Below are 18,658 nucleotides of genomic sequence, written 5' to 3'. Positions count from 1 at the left end.
AAATATATTTTGGCCCAGTTTTTTTCTTTGTCTATGTAGAATTTTTTATAATTTTTATAAATTTTTATAATATTTTATAAATCTATTATTTTTTACAATATGTAGAATATTTCTTACGAGGTTGCTCATTGCCTTTTCCCCATGTTTTTCAAAAAAATCTCACCAATGTGCTGAGGGTTTACAGGTTGAAGAAACTGATTTCAAGACACTTTGTGGATGTTTGGCCAATTATTGGAAACACACTATTGCAGAAAGCTTTGACAAATGACATTTTTCTGTAACTGCTGTTCATTTTTTCAGTGGGAAGCAGAACAGGGTGCTAAATTACAGTAAATGTTTAATTTGCTTTAATAGGACACAGACCATTGTGAGGCGTTGGTGTCCGGAGATTAACCAAAGCCTCAAAGAGAAAAACAATTTAAAAGTCTTATTAACAGAGACAGCAGACGTTAAAGCAAAAGTCCACCCTGAAAAAAAAGATGTGCATACAGTGTGTTGCATTTTTAGTGAGTATACAGCCATGTTTTAGACATGATGAAATATCCACAAATTAGCTGCAGCAATATTAACAGTAAATTATTGTATATATTGCCTTAGTGGTTCCTAAGCATTCTAAAAAATACATTAGCTAATCACTTGGATCTCATTTGGCTCAATAATACACTAAATTACACAACTTTAAAACAGAATAACTAAAAAAAAACCAATGTCTGATAATTAGTAATATACAATTTTACCGTTATTTCTGCCTAAAGCTCCAAAAAATACATTTCGATTCTGCATGATAAACCACTGGATGGCATCAGTGAGACTGTGGGAGGGCAGAACTGCTTCTGGTTTTATTATACGATGCCAGATGGCCGGATGGCACCGGCTATGTCAACATGATGCATGGATGTCTGCGTCGCTTCAGAACGCTGTCTGCACGAAACGTGGCAGGATGGCGTCAGGTCGAAACGCTGCTCGTGTTGGTCACGCAGGTTTCTGTCTGAATGGGATTTTTTTTTTCTTCTTTCCTCTTTCATAATTAATCTAAAAAGAAAAAATATATATACATATAAAGGGCAGATTGTATTTCTGAAAAAAGCATAAAAATAGAATGTTGTCGTCAATAAATGAATAAATAAATAAATAAATAAATAAATAAATAAATGCTCCAGGCATTCTGCCGTTGCAGCTTGCAGAAGACATCAATCACAGTCAGTCACTGACTGTGTCAATCACTCTCTCGCTCTTGTTTTCGGGGTTGGGTCTTCCAGCTGAGGTTAAAGTCAGTCTGTGAAGTCTCGCTCATTATCGCTGCACCTATCTGAGAGGGAATAAATGCAACTGTAGAGGAAAATTGTTAAAAAAAAAAAAAACACCCCGATACTAATCTTTTGCAAATGCAACTTACTAAGACACGTAGCATCTGACACACATGTTCTCTGTTGTGTTTATTTTTGTTAGTGCAACGCAGCGTTACTTTAGGGAGTTACGAGAGTAAACAGCTGTCTTTAATTGTTGTCCAGTGTGTCAAAATAAAGTTTGAGCTGATTCCTGATGTTTACTCCAGAGAAGTCTGATTCTTGAGGTCTGATGCCAAAGATCTGATCCTAGAGTCTGATTTCTGGGGTCTGGCTTTCTTTGTCTTATACCTAAAGGCAGCGACACACCGAGTCGACTGTTGGCCACTGATCAACGTTGGGCTGCTGGTGAGCGTGTCGGCTATATTCACTGCGTCATGTCCCCCACTGCCTTCTGTCTGCAGCATACTAAACCGGCCGTCGTGCCAACAGTGCAAGACTCACCACTGAAACAAGGTCAACAGACGCTCACCGACTGCCCGGATTATCCAACAGCTGATAGTCGGCTGTCGGTGAGCCTCTGTCAACACAGTTTCGGCGGCGAGTCCCATACTCTTGGACCTCGTTGGGCCTTGTCGGCTTTTTTTCAGCCCAATTCAGCAATTTGAATCTGTGTTGAGGCCTATCTGTGAATGAATGAGTTCAGATCAGTGCACAAGACAAGAACTGGAAGTGAGAAAGACAACAGCTTAAGTCAAGAGGGAGTGAGGTGAGACTGTTCGAGCTCTTTAGCGGAGATAATTCCTGATGGGTTGTGTCGATGTTCACTAACGCACGGTTAATATTTTTTTGTTCCTCCACCATAAGATTGCATTGTTAATGTGCTAAGTGGCTAACTAGCAGCATGACGGTCTTCTAGTTTCCCTTTTTTTAACGGTGATTACAGACAACCAGCGTCTGCTGGTCTGGAGATTTCTTCTCTTTAACGCAGGTGCAGATCACGTGTGCTGCTTGGCCATCAGTTATATGTGTGCAACTTTTTGGCGTAGACGAAGGCGGCGTGAGGCGACACAACAGTTTCATCACTGCTAGTTCTTTGACGTCCGGGCCTTAAGGTCTGATGTCTGATCTTGAGATGTGGGATGTCTGATGCCTGTAATTCAAACGCTGATGTATGATTACAAGATCTGATACTTAAGGCCGAGGCACATCAAACAGACGAAGGTCAACTGTTGAGTTCACGTCACCGGTGTCCGAGCCAAAAACCTGCACCTGAACACACCGCAAAGACTACAAGCGATGGCCATCCTGCACGAGAGGAAAAAACTCCATAGCAGCAGCTGGTGGTCGTCTTTATTCATCATTTGAAAAGTGAAACTGGAACACAACTCGCGAACAACATCACAAACAATAACAAACCATTTCTGCTAAAAAGCTCAATAGTTAAAAGAAATAAGTGTACCTAATACTACAACTTTGTTTTGATCTCGCTCCCTCATGACTTTTGTCATCGTTTTTACTTTCCTAACTTCTATTTCTTTGCTCGTGTACTGAGCTGAAGTGGTAATTGAGTTCATTAAATGACTTCATTATATCTGATGCTGATTTAATATGCTGAATCAGCTGACGAGGACCAACGTGCATGACACACCACAGCAACGACAGATACCCACCAGCGGCATGAAATCAACTGTCAGCTTGGTGTATCAGGGCCCTAAGGTCTGAAGCTTGCCCAAAATTGTTCCTCAGCTGTCCCCCCTCCCAAAAAGAGAATATGGACGGGAGCTTTACCTGCTGTAGGATCTGGGCGTTAGTAGCTGGATCTGAGAGGTCAGCCTCGGTCTGAATCTTCACACTCACTGTTGTCTTCAGTTTTACAACTGGACAATCCAACAAACACCATAAACCAAAGAGAGAAACATCATTTAAATGCCAGAAAAGTAAAATGGAAAAGCGCATGAGATTTATATTTTTTTCACCTGTATGGCACCAAAAGAAAATCTCATCTTCACAGCTCAAATCAGCCCAGCGGTGGGCTGAATCCTCAGCCGCACAGTACTGGCTAAGGTAGTTATTTGGCTGTCCCCTCAACCAGTTTCTGAAGGGGCTGTCGCTGTTGTCAGACCACCTCCATAATACTCGATACAAGCCAATCCACACATGATATATTAACTGTAATGACAACACGTCTGCGTTTTCCTGAGCGCTCTCGATCACAGCCAGGTCTGTGTAGTGTTCTCTGCAGTAAGTTTTGGCGTCCTCCCACGCCAGTGAAATCTGAATTAAAGTGTATGTTTTCTGACCAGGATCAATTTTATCTGCAATAGAAGAAAAGGTGAAACTACTTTAACTGCAAAGAATCAACACTATCAATTAAACCACTGCTTTAACTCTGTGAAACCTGGAGTGACTGCATTCAGATGACTTTCACAAGCGTTTAAACCTTTGGACCAAATTGGTGCGATATTTTTCAAAAACACTGGGGAAAAAGGCAATGAGCTTTTTAAGACAGTTTTATAGTATTATTTTTACAAAAGCTATAGGGAAAATTGCCCAGTGAACTATATTAAATTATCATAATTAAAGATTTAACATTATTGTTTGAAAGCATTTTTTAGGTCATGTCCTTGTTTTTGTGTGCTATTTTGTACAGGTAATTTTCTTGAACTTTTTTTTATTTATTTATTTATTTAAGAAATCAAACCAATTTGGTCAGGGTTCAAAGGTTAAAATACTTTTTACAGGCGTCTGAAAGCAGCACAAGAAAAGTCATGTCAACCCAGGTTTCAAATAGTTAATCCAATAAACACATTTTTTTCTTACCGTTGTAACAAACAAAATAAAGTTGTTTGCCACAGAAAAAATCAGCCCACTGTCCATTAGTGTTTGAAAACACACAGGCCTGATGAGTCTTTAAGTAATTTGGCTGATGCGATGCCCAGTTTTGGAAGCCACTTTTGCTCATTTCACCAGTTGCGGACCACTTCCAGGAGTTTGCATCATTGCCCATGGATCCCTTCCAGGATTTTGGGTCATCGGTCAGTCCGATCCACAACCAAGAGGTGTCTGAGCTTGGTCTGATTAGTCTGCTTGCGTCATCCATGCTTTCAATGGTCGCCAGGTCGTCGTACTTTAGTCTGCAGTAGTCCCGAGTGTTGCTCCACTTCATTTTTAAATTGACGTAGTGGTACACACGAGAGGGGATGTGAGAGCAGGACGTGAGGCCGAAACCTGAGGGTGGATAAAAAAAGTACATTTGTCTGTAAACTGTCAAAGATCGTTTTTGAAATTGTGTTTCAAAAGACTATTTTACTGAGTTTACAAAAACACTTACCAACAAAGACGGAAATCAAAAGCGTGGTATAATCCATCTCTGATTTCACTGAAAAGTAAAAAAAAAAAAAATTGAGTTCAAATATTTATAAAATAAATAATAATAAACAGGAATATTTTGAGGCAGTACATTCTACATATTGTTAAAAGTTAATAAGATAAGTGAATTTTGTAACTTTAATAAAATGCCTATTACTGCTGTAATACTAATACTACTACTACCAATAATAATGATATGTACTCACATGAACTAAATCCAGCGCTCAAACTGTTGGCAACAAACCAACCAAACTTGGAATCCTTTCTGTCTGTAAAGAAATGTCTGCTCACCTGTCTGAGAAGCATCCGGTGATGCATTTTTTCATGCAGTATTTAAATATCCAAATAGGCAGCTGTTTAAGGTCACCTTGGCTCAAACTAGAAAAGTATTAAATAATAAAACATAATTTGCCAGGACAGTGGAGAGCAAAAATACACTTCAGTATTAATAAAATAGTTTCTACTATTACTACTACTACTACAACTAATAACGTAAAATAATGTTAATATAAAATAAAGGAAGCTTGTTCAGGAAAACCAATGCACACAACTCAAAATCTTGAACAAATTTTAGGCGCAGAGTGGTGGAAAAGAACAAAACAAACAGAACACAAGCACTCACATCACAGGATAATTTTGTCATTTCGTGAAGGCAAAACAAAAACAAATGCGTTTCTTGGTAAATCTTGATAAAAAAGAATGCAGAAACATTTAATTCCCATTTTCCTCTGAGTATTTTTCTTTATTATTTTAACATAACATAAATAAACATAAACTTTATTTGTGCAGATGTGTGCAAAAAGCAGTAAAACTAAGACATTTACCATTTAGATTTGTCTGAAACACACTCTGCAGCTTTGCACACACTTTGTGCAGGTCTAAATTTCATGCTTTTTGATCAACATCTGGTCTAATGTGATCTAGAAAGGATAAAAACAGTAAAACTGAAAAAAATTGTGTGTTTTTACGAATAAAAACAGAGTAGTAGAAACATTTCCTAACATAAATTTAAAAAATGATTAATAATAAAAGATTCACAGATCTGAGAGTGGGTATTAAACTGTTTCTCCATTTCTCCATGGCTGATGCACTTCTTTTGTGCCATAAATTGAGCCTTTGTTTTCCCAAGAGGTCGTACATGGCGGCAGACAGAACTGCATCGAGAACGCGAGGCTAATAGGGAAACATTGTAAACACAGATGGTGCCATTATTCTATTGCTATTACACTGCGCAGTATTTGCTTTATAAGTTAAAAAATGGTCTATTTCCACTTTATTTAAAAATTAATTAAACTAATTCAGGGCACTATCAAACAAACTAGTTATTCAGATTCATTATATAACATAATATCCAACCCATTTTCATTCCGAAGTCGTCAAATATCGCCGCTCTGTCAGTGATTACAGTGTAAGATACGGTCGCCAAAAGCCACGTTTTGCCACGTGTGAATGTAGAGTCAAACCATTATGTTAATCTCTCAACTTAAACACTTGCTTTTGTCGCCTAAACCTAACCATGTGCTTTTGTTGACATCGTTTGTTGTGCCATCCCAGAACATCAACAGCAGACGCAGGAGAATACCTAGAGCGTAATATATAGATGCAGTAGTCCGCTGATAAAGCAGCGATATGTGACGACTTGAGATGAGAGTGTGTTGTAACATCTTAGAGCGCAGCTTACAGCTAAACACATTACCAAGCAATTATGCAGCACACAGCAAAACCCTTACAATCTCATATTATTATATCCAGTGGTGGGGTGTAACTAAGTACATTTACTAACATAATGTACAAATTTGAGATACTTTCACTTTTTCCTTACTTCTACTCGACTTCACACTTTAAAAATTATGATTTTTGTGCACAAGCTCCATTTTAGTCTCCTTTAAGCTGAAACTTTGCTAAACACAGATAATTTCACACAACAAAGTCATTATATCATTTAAAAGAATAGGTGTGTTTTAGGTACAGTATTACTGGTCAAATTTGTCATCCAAGCGTCTGACTGTGGTTTGCGGACAAAAATATGTCAAAAATGTCAGTTGCAGTGAGATTCTTTGGGTTTCTTTTTCTCTTGTTTTGTGGGCTGAATCCTCCATTGCAGCTTAATGTCAGACCCTCCATGACTCTGCAGCGCTGCACCCAGCTGAAGAGGAATAAAGGAAACATACAGACTTTTAAAAATCTATTTTCTGTAACATTTTAGATTCTGTATAGCCTCATGTCATATTTCAAAACATTCTCATCCCAAGCTGTCACATATTGTCGCTTTGTCGGTGAACTTCCACGTCAACATTTTCAGCTCCAGGTGTCCTTGTGTCTGCTGTTGGCGTTTACGGATGCCGCTACCAATGCCGGGATGTCAAAGCACATGCACAGCTCGGATGGTTAGGTTTAGGCAAAAAGGACACCCTTGTGCTCCTTATATTACGACGTTACCAGCAACATTTCAACCTGAAATTCGTCCAGCAGAGTATCATCCACAACAGTTTCATTCTGGTCACATACACAACTAATACCTCCTGTTGGCGTGTCATACTGCTGTGGCAGGTGCCGTCTACTCCAAAGTGTATGGTCTTTTGGCGGCAACATCTTACGTGGAAAAACACTGCAAAAGTGGTGGTATTTGACGACTTGGAATGGGGTGGCTTATCATACAGAAAAAAAATGCTTTTGATGTCCAGATCTTACACCAAAATCTCTGCAAAAGTGGCAGTATCTGATAACCTTGGGATGAGACAGTGTTGCATATTTTGTAATTTTTTTCAATATATAGGCTGAACATGTCGAGAGAAACATAAAGAGTTTACCTGTTGGAGGATCTGGGTGTTGGTAGCTGCATCTGCCAAGTCAGCAGCAGTCTGCATCAGCATCCTCACCACGGTCGAGTTCAATTTCAGAGGTGGATGATCTATTAAATACAATCACAAACCACAGAGACTGTGAAGAAGAATATTTTAGAAAAAAATCTTTGTGTTGTACTGATCACCTTCATGGCAGATGAAAGGGAGCTCTTTCCAACAGAAATTATCATCCCATTTGTGTTGAGCATTTTCAGTCACACAGTGCTGGGTACCACCACCGTTATTTGGCTCTCCAATTTGCCAATTTCTGAATAAGCTGTTGCTGTTATCGGCCCAAGTCCACGGCACTCGGTACAAACCAATCCAACCAAAGGCAAGGTATGGTACTGTGATTTTGACAGCTGTGTTTTCATCATTGTTCTCGATCATGGCCAAGTCTGTGTGGTATTTTCTGCAGTAGTCGCGGGCATCAGTCCACGTTTTCAAGGTTATAATGAACACATAGGTTTTCTCGGTTTGGTTTGTTTCTGCTGTAGACAGAAGAGAAGCCAACATAATAATTATTAAAAACATTATGATTCTAATTGCTTAATCCACTTTTGATTTATGAGTATTCGTGTAAAATTAAACTTAAAAGACAATAGTTTCAAAATATATATCCTCAAAAGAGACTGACTTATCAAATTTTATATAATAACTTTAAATCAACAATATCTGTAAATTATCCTGCCAAGGTCTGTTGGCCCAACAGTTGTGTAGTAGTTTGTGAAAGTATGATTGAGTTGCAAAATTTGACATTCTTGAGCAGAAGACTATCGAAGCAAAGATGCAGATCAATTGAGAGATTACTGTTGTTGTAACAAAACAAGCATTTTGAATATGTTCTCTTTGAGGATGTGGAAATGTGGGGATTTTTCACTAGTTTCTATACATAATGAACATTAATCATCGGATTACATAAATCCAATATATTCTTACCAGTATAACAAATGAAACTTTGCACGTGTTCACAGGACATATCAATCCATTTGCCAAAAGAGTTCATCATAGCACAGTTCTCACTATGGTAATTGTTTGGTTCACCAGAATTCCAGGCAGCATAACCAGTTCGGCTCGTTTCATTAGTTGCAGACCATCTCCAGGAGTTGCTGTCATTGCCCATGGTTCCCTTCCAGGATTGTGGGTCATCTCTCAGTCCGATCCATGCCCATGTGTCCAAAGTAGGTCTGTTCAACCTGTTTATGTCCTCCATGCTTTTTATGGTTGCCAGGTCAGTGTAATGCAACCTGCAGTAGTCCTGAGCGTCGTCCCAGCTCATTGGCAGGTTGATGTAGTGGAATTGACGAAGGGCGTTCGAGAACAGGATGCAAAGTCCTGGGGATTTATGATAGATAGATATCTATGTTTAGAGTGGTGTATTTATCATTAATATTGCATTAACCAAAAGAATCATCTGTAAGATAATACAAAAACACTCCCGAATTTTACCAAAGAAGAGTAGAATCAGAGTGATGTGACGATCCATTTATGACTTAACTGTGAACAAGGAAAAAAATGGTGCATGTTATACTGCATACAATGTTTTAATTTACAAGAATTTATGTGTAGCAGTATCTGATGATCAGTTTTGTTATGATTATTTTTTAAATCATTTGTACATTTGTCCATTTTTAAAAAAGATTAATGGATTAGAGGAGAAGCAGAGTGCACAGTGAGTGAATGCAAACTTTTGGACTCTGCAGAATGAACAGTTAAGTTTCACTTTCATTGCACCTGGTGTTCTGTTCCTCCATCTGTGACAACAGTACACTCTGCAGTCTGAGAGTGTGGTGGTGCAATGAATAACAGTATATATATTTCAACATTGCGAGAAAATCTATTTGTGGCAAGAGATGTTTTCATTATGGCGGCCCACCACAAATAATGAATGTGTTGGGGACTGTAGTATGTGTGAAGTATAAATCACAAACTGCACTGCCACATGGGAGATTCCAGTTATTCTCGATGTACAGACCTCATCTCTGGTTGACATTTGACAAAGCTATGTTGGGAATTACCAGCCCATTCTAACTCAAAGCCCACCAAATAACGTTGCTTTGTCAGTGATTTTGGCATCAGAGACCAATGCACAGAGGCACTTTTCATGGCAGTATGATATGCACCAAGCTTGTCATTTTCAGAGGCAGTGTGCAAAGACCCAAGCCATCAAATAACGCCATTTTATCAAAAGCCCAGACTTTTACTCAGGAGCTTGTTGTTCCAGCCTGTGTAATAAGTAGACTCGGAAGTCCACTGACAAAATGGCGATATATGATGACTTGTGATGAGAATATGTTTGCTGTTCAGTTCCTGTGTGAGTTTTAAGCCAAATTTTTATGTTTTTTTTATATTTTGATGTGTATGTCCACAGACAAAGCAGCTGTATTTTATAAGCTGGGATGAGAACACGGGAATTACATTAAGTTCCAGAAAATAGAAAAGTTCAAATTATAGACTGTATATAAAGATTGAAAACTTGACAGTTCCCCAAAAGTGAAGCCAAAATATCTTAATGGTGTTATACTTTGCACTACTGGGAACAATTAAGTTGATGGTTCCTTGTAATCATGGCTTTGGGGATTTGCAAGTCAAAATATTTCTGGAAGACTGGGCTCAACCTGGACTTCATTTGTTTAGGATTAATATGACCTTTCAGTGATTATATTCCAGTGTGTGGTTTGGTGCTATAAATCAAATAAATGAAGTTGGAACAATTGTCAGATGTAACATAGTTGACTAAAGAAACTGTTATTTGCCAAATTTAGTGTAATTTCTTGAACCAAACCTGTGTTTTTATCTGCATGTCTCAAGGTCCTCTGACCTACAAATCCTCTTTTCAGAGCTTACCTTGTGTCTCTGGTGAAGTTCCACCTTTTTCTGCCAGCGGTCAATCAGTCCAGGAAGAAATCTGATGCTAGATGAGCGCCATGTGACTTTCTGCAAACACAAAGGCATCAGTAGGTCATAAAATGCAATGAAGCAACATGCAACATTTAGAGAAAAGCACACAGATATGATCACAAACTCTACTAGCCTTGTATTGCCAGACCTAGCACCACACTTTGTTTTAGCACTGTGCAAGCACTGGAGAAAGATCTGGCTAAAACCATCATAATACTGCACTTATAGGTTGTTTGTTTTTCTTTAAACCAATCAAAATAATCTTGGGCGACACTTCTCATACAAAATGGTGCTGGAGATAACAGATAGGGGGGAGCATTTCATCTGAAACATAGCACCAATGTAAGTACGCATAGTCAACATACTTTGAGTCAGACAGGACTCTTCATACAGAGCAACCCATTCAACCCCTGAAACTTTATATTTCAACACTGCTGTGTTTAAAACGTGGTTAAGATTACACACACAAACCACTTTGTCTTAATAAGGAAAGAATTATGATTTGTCTTAAAATACCTGGTATTCAGGGAACAATCCCTCTGGAAAAGAAGCAAAGTCTCAATAAAAAAACACTTTTTGTGTCACTATCTCTGCCAACAGGTTGTTACAAAACACCCATGTTTGGTGCCTAAAAAGATGCTAGAAAAGGGGCAACAGGTTTTGACTAAGCACCCATGTTTGGTGCCCAAAAAGCCGTTAAAAACAGAAGTAATTCGCTAAATTACAACCAGTTTTGTTATTTGTTGATCTCAAAAAGTAATCTGTACGATTGACAGACTTCCCATCTCAGAGACATGCGAGCCACCACCTCTCCAACATGCAAATGTAATGACTTAGTGGTTTGTACATTTTGTTCTGGCAAACCAAGAAAACATGTCTCATCTGTGTATCTGTGTACATTATCATACATTAAATATGATTAATCTTTTATTTACATATTAATTATTTCAGAGGCACAGTAAATAATACTGGAGAAGTCAAGCAGTTATACATGAAAACAATGATGGAAAGTATTTCAATATCAGCAAATACAAAAATACGACTGTAAAAGTCTGTAAAGGCTTCTGCTGTTTCCTGCATCTTACTGGAAGACAGAATACGTCAATCTTAGAAATTAAAGACATTAATTTCTTACCTTGCTTGAAAATTTTCAGTGGTATTTAATCACGTATTCCCCGGAAATAAAAAGGCATAGTCACAATAACTGTTGAGCTGAGCTGACCTCTTTGTAATAAATCTTCCAAACAGATGTCTGCTAATGCCCTTTGATTTGTACTGTAGTTTACACAATAGTCTTGCAACTATTTTCATATGCAAAGCACGCACATGCTTCCTGATATGCCACAGACCACAATTAGACCATGGTGTTATACAATACTAAAGATTACCAACAGTGCAAGTAAAAAACAGAAATGTCTTTCATAAAGTTGTAAATAATGATTTACATTATCAAATAGTCTGATGATTATTTTCTTGATTAAGTCCAAGAGGATTCCTTCAGGTGTTTGTTTTGTGCGACCAACAGTCCAAAAGCCATAGATATTCAGTTTATAATCAGGGAATCAATCAACAATCAACAATCAATTTCAGGGAACATTGCCAACGGTTCTCTTTTACTAATGGTATGACATTTTACTTTTGGTTCAAGTTAAATATCCCCCTCTACTAAAAAGTAAGTCTCTTATTGTTACTTTGCTTCGGTGTTTCTTGCAGAATGATGCATGTGCAACGTTTGACTCAAGAAGTCTGTTTTTTCATTAATCCTCTGAAGGGGAAACCTTTAAAACAAGTAGACAAACAAACAAAAAACAGCCAGTGCAAAAAACTGTTTTTGTACTACAGCTGTTTTATCTGCCCCTGAAAGCATCCTATATCCTTCAAATGCAGATAGACGTTTAAGCACATTTTAAAAAACCCCAACAAAACAGGATTACTTAAAAAATAAGATTTATTTAAAGTGACTGGCTGCATTCAAGATTTATAATGGATTATTTAACATTCAGAATTAAAGTTTAACAAAAACATTGTTCAGCCCCGGTGTCAGGGCATGTTAGAGAGAGCGTGTGATTTAGATAGCTGTGATTTAGAGTCCTTATGCCTTAACAGCAGCAACGGGTGGATTCGTTGCTAGAAACCAGTGCACAATTGGGCGGCGCAAACACTGATAAAAAACACAGCTGAGCATGACTAACAATCAACAACATTGAGTTAAGATGCACACTATGCATAAATACGAACAAACCAACGCAATAGCATGACCAGCAGCGCTGCATAAAGATGCAGAAATGGACACAAATAAACAATTGAATGGCACGACCAGTTACACTGCGATAAGAAGCACAATTCAACAGCAGCATGGCCCGAACCATTGCGTAAAGGCACATAAATGTGCACCATTTTTGTCTTTCTTAAACTTGTTTAATAACAAAAGCAAGTTTAACAAAGTTGGTGGTGACAGTAAGAAACTTTATTCAAGTATCATGTATAAAGGATTTAGGTGCAGGTTTGAGTACAATAAAAAGGTAAGACAACTCCAAAAAACTCAGAGAGCAAACAAGCCACGATATAATTCACATCTACGAAGACAAAAGGCCAGAAAATCAACACAACAGTCAAAAATCAGTTCAGTTGATTTTTCATTAAGCTGTTTTTTGGTAAATGCAGAGCGACAGCACAGCATTTCTTCAACCCAGTCGCAAAAAAGAAAGAATGTTGGCATTTTACATTTCTGTAAACTATATATGTCACATTTGTACATTATTGTGAGTCTACATTGAAACTAAATGATTTAAAAACACTGCGGTTAACATGTGGTTAAGTTTAGGCACAAAATCACTTCATTATGGTTAGAAAAAGTTCATGTTGAGTTGCTACAGAACACCCATGTTGGAGCCTAAAAAGCTGCCGTAAAAAAACTCCCTAAATTTGAACCGGTTTTGTTGTTTGTTGGCTTTGTGACCTGCAGTTTTGCAGGCGTCTCGCCCAGGTGACCCTCCACCGTCACAACCCTCGACCTCCACATTGTCAGAATCAGCTCATTTATTTCATCACTTTAAAACATTGATATGATTCATATGCAAGTTTCAAATGTTTTTTTGCATAAATGTATAATACCAACATTTCTATCTGCTACTGGGCTGCATTTCTTTGTATAACCACAACCATTGATTAATTCCATTATTGATTCATCTGTGCATTATCTTTTTGATTACTTGTTTAAACTATAAAATATAAGAATATGGTAAAATAAACAAAACAACAAAACTTGATAATTACATTACTGAACCCCAAAAAGCTCTGTTTTCAGGACACATTAGACAAAAAAAGCAGCTAATTGTCATGTTTAATTTTGTTTAGAAAGTTAATAAAATGATTAATCAAAATGGTTGCAGATTTATCAACTTACTGTTTTAGCTCTGCATTTTTTGTGCATCTGGACAATTTTTTTGGCGATGTAACCTTCTCACAAACAAGTGCAGCAAACAATAAAAAACCTAATTATATGTTGTTATTATTATAGTCTAAGTATATTATGTGTAAATACATACACAAATTAAAAAATAATTATATCATTAATTAAGTTTGGAGATGAAAATGTATTATAAATGTAAAGTGTGGTGAGGTTCAGTACGTTTCTTTTTCTGTTTTCTGGGCTGAATCGTCCATTGCAGTTTGTAGTCAGTCCATCTCTGACTTTTTAGCTCTGCATCCAACTGAAGAGAAATAAAACTAAATTAGGCTTTATCTTTTTTTCCTGTACTTGTAGAGTCTGTAGTTTCTTATTGTCTTCACCATCAGTCATTTTACATATTCTGAAACCCCCCAAAAAAACAGAGAAATAGGAAGAACTGTACCTGCTGCAGGATCTGGGAGCTCGTCGCCTGATTGGTCATATCAGCGTCAGTCTCAAACATCATCTTCACCGTGGTCTTCAATGTTAGAGCTGAACAACACAAAGCACACAACCACACAACCACACACACACACAAAAGAAACACATAATATCACACAATAATAATCTTTATAATCATTTCTTTGTGTTGTAGTGAAAAATCACCTTGATGGCAGATGAAAGGGTACTCCTCCCAACACCCGGCGTCGTCCCATCTGTAAGACGAACTCTGAGTGACACAGAACTGGTTACGACCTTTGCTGTTTGGGCTGCCTCCTCGCCAGGGTGTGAAGGAGCTTTGGGACTTGTCGGACCAAGTCCACGTCACTCGGTGCAGACCGATCCAGCTTTTAACACCGTTAGGTGTCAGAGACCTGACCTCATCGTTTTCTTCACTGCTCTCGATCACAGCTAAGTCTGTGTGGTGTTTTCTGCAGTAGTCGCGGGCATCAGTCCACTTTTGTGGGTCTGAGATGAACACGTAGGTTTTCTCAGTTTGGTTTGTAACTGCAATCGAGAGAAATTAAGCCAGTATGAAAATTAGTAAAGTTATTTCCATTGCTGCTACTTATAGTTAGTAAGTTTTGTGTGTGGTGCACTCATTTTGACTAATCTGAATTATTGTTTCTGCTTGCTGCTGAAGATTTCTACATTATGAGTCATGAAAGTTACAATGTTTGTCCATCCCAGTGTACTGAACAGTTTTCAGGACTGTCCTGACTCAGAGTGTCTCTGTCTGTTTAGGTGGCTAGCTTTTAGGGTACCTTGTAGCTGTGCGATAAATAAATATGAACACCTTCTCAGGAAGAAAAAAATGCATGTTTAAGTGCCATTTTTGCATTTATAGAAAGGAAAAAAGATATTTTTGATGCAACAAATTTGATGAAACATGATTGTTTTTTTTCTTTTTTGTCAACAAAGGCAGCGAGACAGGTCCTCATATTTTTACTTTTTGCAATTCGAACACATGAGGGGTGTTCACATCGGTTGTGCTCCAACATTATTTTCCTGCTGGTCTAAAACTTAGCCTGTTTTACTATCATCAAATTCTGACACTTTTGCAGTGATTCCTGTGCAAGATCCTGGTGCTAAAAGCCACTCTTTGCGTCTGCATGATACGCTGCTGGACGGTGTGAGCTGAGAACACAGCTGTACAGCAATATTTGTGGTGTTCGTAACCTGTCGCCTCCACATGATACACCGATCGAACGGCATCAGACTGTAACTTGAATGTGGAGGCTCATGCACACCCTTAAAAAACTTGTGGTCAGATGTGTTGGAGTCAGCAAGTCTACAATATCAGATGCCAAACAAGTTCCCAAGTCCCCTTTATCCACTAACATAACCTGGGTCCATCGTGGGTACTGCACCTAATTTTAAACCGTTCAGAGCATTTTGCACCTCAAATAAATTTGTTCAGAACCCGAAAAGTTGGTACCCAGCTGGAGCCAAAAAACAGCATGTGTGCGTTTCATATTCGACAGACTGAAAAGATGGAGAAGTCAAAAATGGATCTTAAGTGAGAAATCATCTGGGATAAAAGGAGCAGCAGTCCTCTCATTTTAGTTGATCCATGCTTGTTTTTGGATAAAATATTTGTAAGGACAGAACAACAGTTAGCAGCCATCTGGCTATAACTTTTGACCTATGTTGTGCCCTCTGTTGATGACAAATCCACGGTTGATCAAAACTGGTGGAAACACGGGCTGGTTCACTTGATAACTAAGGTTTGAAAGGAACCAGTTCAAGAACCAGAGCTAGTTTGTTGGAAAGGAGATGTGAAGTGCACCTGCAAAGCATCAGCGCTGCAGCCGTGACATTTTGTATGAAATTCATCAGTGAACAAATGCATTAAGTTCATTAAAATCCAGAAAATCATTTCTTACCAGTGTAACAAACAAACCTCCTGTTTGTGTTACAGCGCACGTCAGTCCATCCTCCATTTGTGATCATCTCCACGCAGCCCTCATCTGTGTAATAATTATTTGGTTGGTATACAGCCCAGTTTTGGTAACCAGTTCTGCTTGTTCCACCAGTCGCTGACCATCTCCAGGAGTTGGCTTCACTACCAAAACCTTCCCTCCAGGATTTTGGATCGTCATGAAGTCCGATCCAAAACCATAAACCAGGGGCAACAGGTTCCAGCCTTTTTTGATCATCCACGCTCTCAAAGGTCGCCAGGTCGGTGTATTTTGATCTGCAGTGACTCTGAGCGTCGGTCCAGGTCATTGCTGTATGTACATAATAGTACTTCCTCGGGGGGAAGTGAGAGCAGGAGCCGAGGCTCAGTCCTGAGGGCGGACGAGAGAGAGAGCATATTTAGTATTTAGTGAGTTGTTTGAACGAACTGAAGAAAAAAAAGGATTTAAGGAGGAATTAAAAATATATTTTATATATAGCTTAGCTGAAAAAACCCACATACCAAGAGATTGCAGTTAGATTGGTTCAAATGAGGTCATTTTCCAAATAAGTAATAAGTATTTCAAAGCACTTTTCCTGCTTTCAGTCTGTCATCAGACACAGCATCATCACGCTCAGAATACGGCAGGGCAACTTTATTTGTGTAAAGAGTTAAGAGATAAGACATAAAATATAAAACTAAAAATCACTGTTGAAAATGGCAAAAATTCAGACAACAGATGCAAAGATAAAAATATTTTAAAAAATGCAGTGATTTGTGGGTGGTGTAGGCAGTGTAAAAAGAGTGAAAGACTGCATGGATATAAGTGTGCACAAATCTTTTTATTTTTTATATATTTTTTTAATTTTTACAAGTAGTAGCTATGAAAATAAGATTGCTCGGCACAGCACATATATCTATGTAGAGCTTTTCAGAATTTGCATTTTTAGTGTTTTATAAACAAGGCATTTCTTAATATTAATATTTTTTTTATGCTTACTGACTTTTTAAATGTTATTGCCAGAAATGATGACAATAGATACTTCTTTTAACATTTCATCACTGCATAAATCCGCTGTGAATTTTCTCTCTGTTTTCATCTGTGGTCCTCTTTTATGCCGAAAGCTTAAAACAAATTGAAAACAAAAACAGACATTTCATCCATGCGATTATGTAAATAACTTGACCTTACCAAAGAAGAGGAGAATCGGAGTCATGCAACAATCCATTTCTGTTTTTGTTTTTTTTCAACTGCAAATGAAACAAGATAAGTTTTAAAAAAAAGCAAATAATAAAATGCAACACTGAGCTTTCAAAGCTCTGCATGAGCACACAGGTGTTCCCAGTTAATCTGGCTGCTGACTGGGAGCTTTGCACTGGTTGTCACTGGGTGAGGCTGGAAATGAAAACACCTGTGTACTTTTTAAGTTGTGTGTAGAAGCATCTGAAACACAGCAACATAGATACAATTTTTCATCACAAGTTCAATGTGTAAGCGGGACCGGCTCCACATCGTAATAAAGCCACTGAAATTGAATGTTCATGCTAATAAAGTTGTTTTAATTATGCAAAGTGTCCTCGTTTCTGTGACGATTATTAGAATCAGAATACTTCATCAATGCCCATGAGGATGAAAATACGTTACAGCTCTAATATGAAGTACAGAGAATTTGAGAAAGTACAATAAAGAAGTATGACAATAAGAAGTAACTTAAAAATATATAAAAATATGTGCATTTTGTTTAAATTTTTATACCAATGTGTAAAATATTTTAAAATATAAAATATGTATAATATGCAGGGTATGTAAAGTTTTATAAAAATAAAATAATTGCATTATGCTACATTACAATGTATAAACTAAAGTTTTAGAAATCTAGAAATATGTGCCTCATGATACTTTACAATAAACAAGTATATAAAAATTAAGAAATATTAAAATAAGTGCTACATTTCAATGTATGAACTAGTATCTTAAGTTTAAGAAATATTAAAGCATGTGCTACTTTACAATGTAAAACTTAGTACATTAAGTTTAAGAAGTATAAAAATATGTGTTATGCTACAGTACAATGCATAACCTAGTATGTAAAGTTTTAAAATATATAAATATTTGCATCATGCTTCTTTACAATGAATGTTAAATTTTAGAAAAATATGTGCCTTAAGCTACATTGCAATGTATAAATTAGCATGTAAATGTTTAGAAACATGAAAATATTCTTATTTGCAAATTACAGTTTATAAAATTGCATGTAACTATATGTGTAAACGTAAAAATATGTGCATTATGTAACAAAAAAATGTGTAAACTAGTTTGTAAAAGATTAGAAATCCAAAAATACGTGCCTCACAGTACATTACAATTCCAATAACAACAACTCATCCCGTAAATGTACAGATGAATAATTATTCCCCTGCAGTCTTTGTTTGCTGTAAAAGTGTGATGGAAAAATAAAAGAGT

At 37.4% G+C, this 18,658-nt stretch overlaps 2 protein-coding genes across 5 annotated transcripts; both read right to left on the bottom strand.

Moving 5' to 3' along the window:
- Window positions 1–1,216: 1,216 nt before the first annotated feature.
- LOC148188319 (macrophage mannose receptor 1-like) lies at window positions 1,217–4,657 on the bottom strand. Its single transcript, XM_088084911.1, has 6 exons — window positions 4,621–4,657; window positions 4,482–4,517; window positions 4,110–4,352; window positions 3,266–3,604; window positions 3,078–3,166; window positions 1,217–1,309 (listed from the first exon to the last, which is right to left on the bottom strand). The coding sequence occupies exons 1-6, from the start codon at window positions 4,655–4,657 to the stop codon at window positions 1,217–1,219; spliced, it is 837 nt and encodes a 278-aa protein (XP_087941037.1).
- Window positions 4,658–5,497: 840 nt separating this feature from the next.
- On the bottom strand, window positions 5,498–17,595 carry LOC121945676 (C-type mannose receptor 2-like). 4 transcript variants are annotated; one of them, XM_088084645.1, is made up of 7 exons: window positions 14,257–14,305; window positions 10,349–10,438; window positions 8,951–8,998; window positions 8,441–8,836; window positions 7,648–7,992; window positions 7,469–7,569; window positions 5,498–6,804 (listed from the first exon to the last, which is right to left on the bottom strand). In XM_088084645.1, exons 3-7 carry the CDS (start codon window positions 8,985–8,987, stop codon window positions 6,697–6,699), a joined length of 987 nt encoding a protein of 328 aa, XP_087940771.1. In that variant the 5' UTR covers window positions 8,988–8,998; window positions 10,349–10,438; window positions 14,257–14,305; the 3' UTR covers window positions 5,498–6,696. The 4 variants fall into 4 exon arrangements, with proteins under 4 accessions (XP_087940771.1, XP_042345541.2, XP_042345542.2 ...); XM_042489608.2 differs by lacking the exons at window positions 5,498–6,804; window positions 7,469–7,569; window positions 7,648–7,992 and adding exons at window positions 14,460–14,801; window positions 16,181–16,585; window positions 17,387–17,594 and having other exon boundaries at window positions 8,723–8,836; window positions 14,257–14,345; XM_042489607.2 differs by lacking the exons at window positions 5,498–6,804; window positions 7,469–7,569; window positions 7,648–7,992; window positions 8,951–8,998 and adding exons at window positions 14,460–14,801; window positions 16,181–16,585; window positions 17,387–17,595 and having other exon boundaries at window positions 8,643–8,836; window positions 14,257–14,345.
- Between the last annotated feature and the right edge of the window lie 1,063 nt (window positions 17,596–18,658).

The sequence above is a fragment of the Plectropomus leopardus genome, chromosome 11, assembly GCF_026936395.1.
Source record: "Plectropomus leopardus strain MGB_pleo_1.0 chromosome 11, ASM2693639v1, whole genome shotgun sequence".
NCBI classification, from domain to species: Eukaryota; Metazoa; Chordata; class Actinopteri; order Perciformes; family Serranidae; genus Plectropomus; species Plectropomus leopardus.
This window is presented reverse-complemented; position numbering and strand designations above follow the sequence as displayed.

Bases quoted from the DNA above. Each gene is read 5' to 3' on its own strand.
- LOC121945676 (XM_042489607.2), bottom strand. From the start codon at position 17,423: ATGGATTGTTGCATGACTCCGATTCTCCTCTTCTTTG. The intron at 14,802-16,180 runs GTAAGAAATGAT...TCTCGATTGCAG, and splicing joins GAGGTTTGTTTGTTACACTG to TTACAAACCAAACTGAGAAA. The intron at 8,837-10,348 runs GTAAGCTCTGAA...ATAAATCCCCAG, and splicing joins AACTTCACCAGAGACACAAG to GACTTTGCATCCTGTTCTCG.
- LOC148188319 (XM_088084911.1), bottom strand. From the start codon at position 4,657: ATGGATTATACCACGCTTTTGATTTCCGTCTTTGTTG. The intron at 3,605-4,109 runs GTAAGAAAAAAA...CTTCTATTGCAG, and splicing joins TTATTTTGTTTGTTACAACG to ATAAAATTGATCCTGGTCAG. The intron at 3,167-3,265 runs GTGAAAAAAATA...TGGATTGTCCAG, and splicing joins TTTCTTTTGGTGCCATACAG to TTGTAAAACTGAAGACAACA.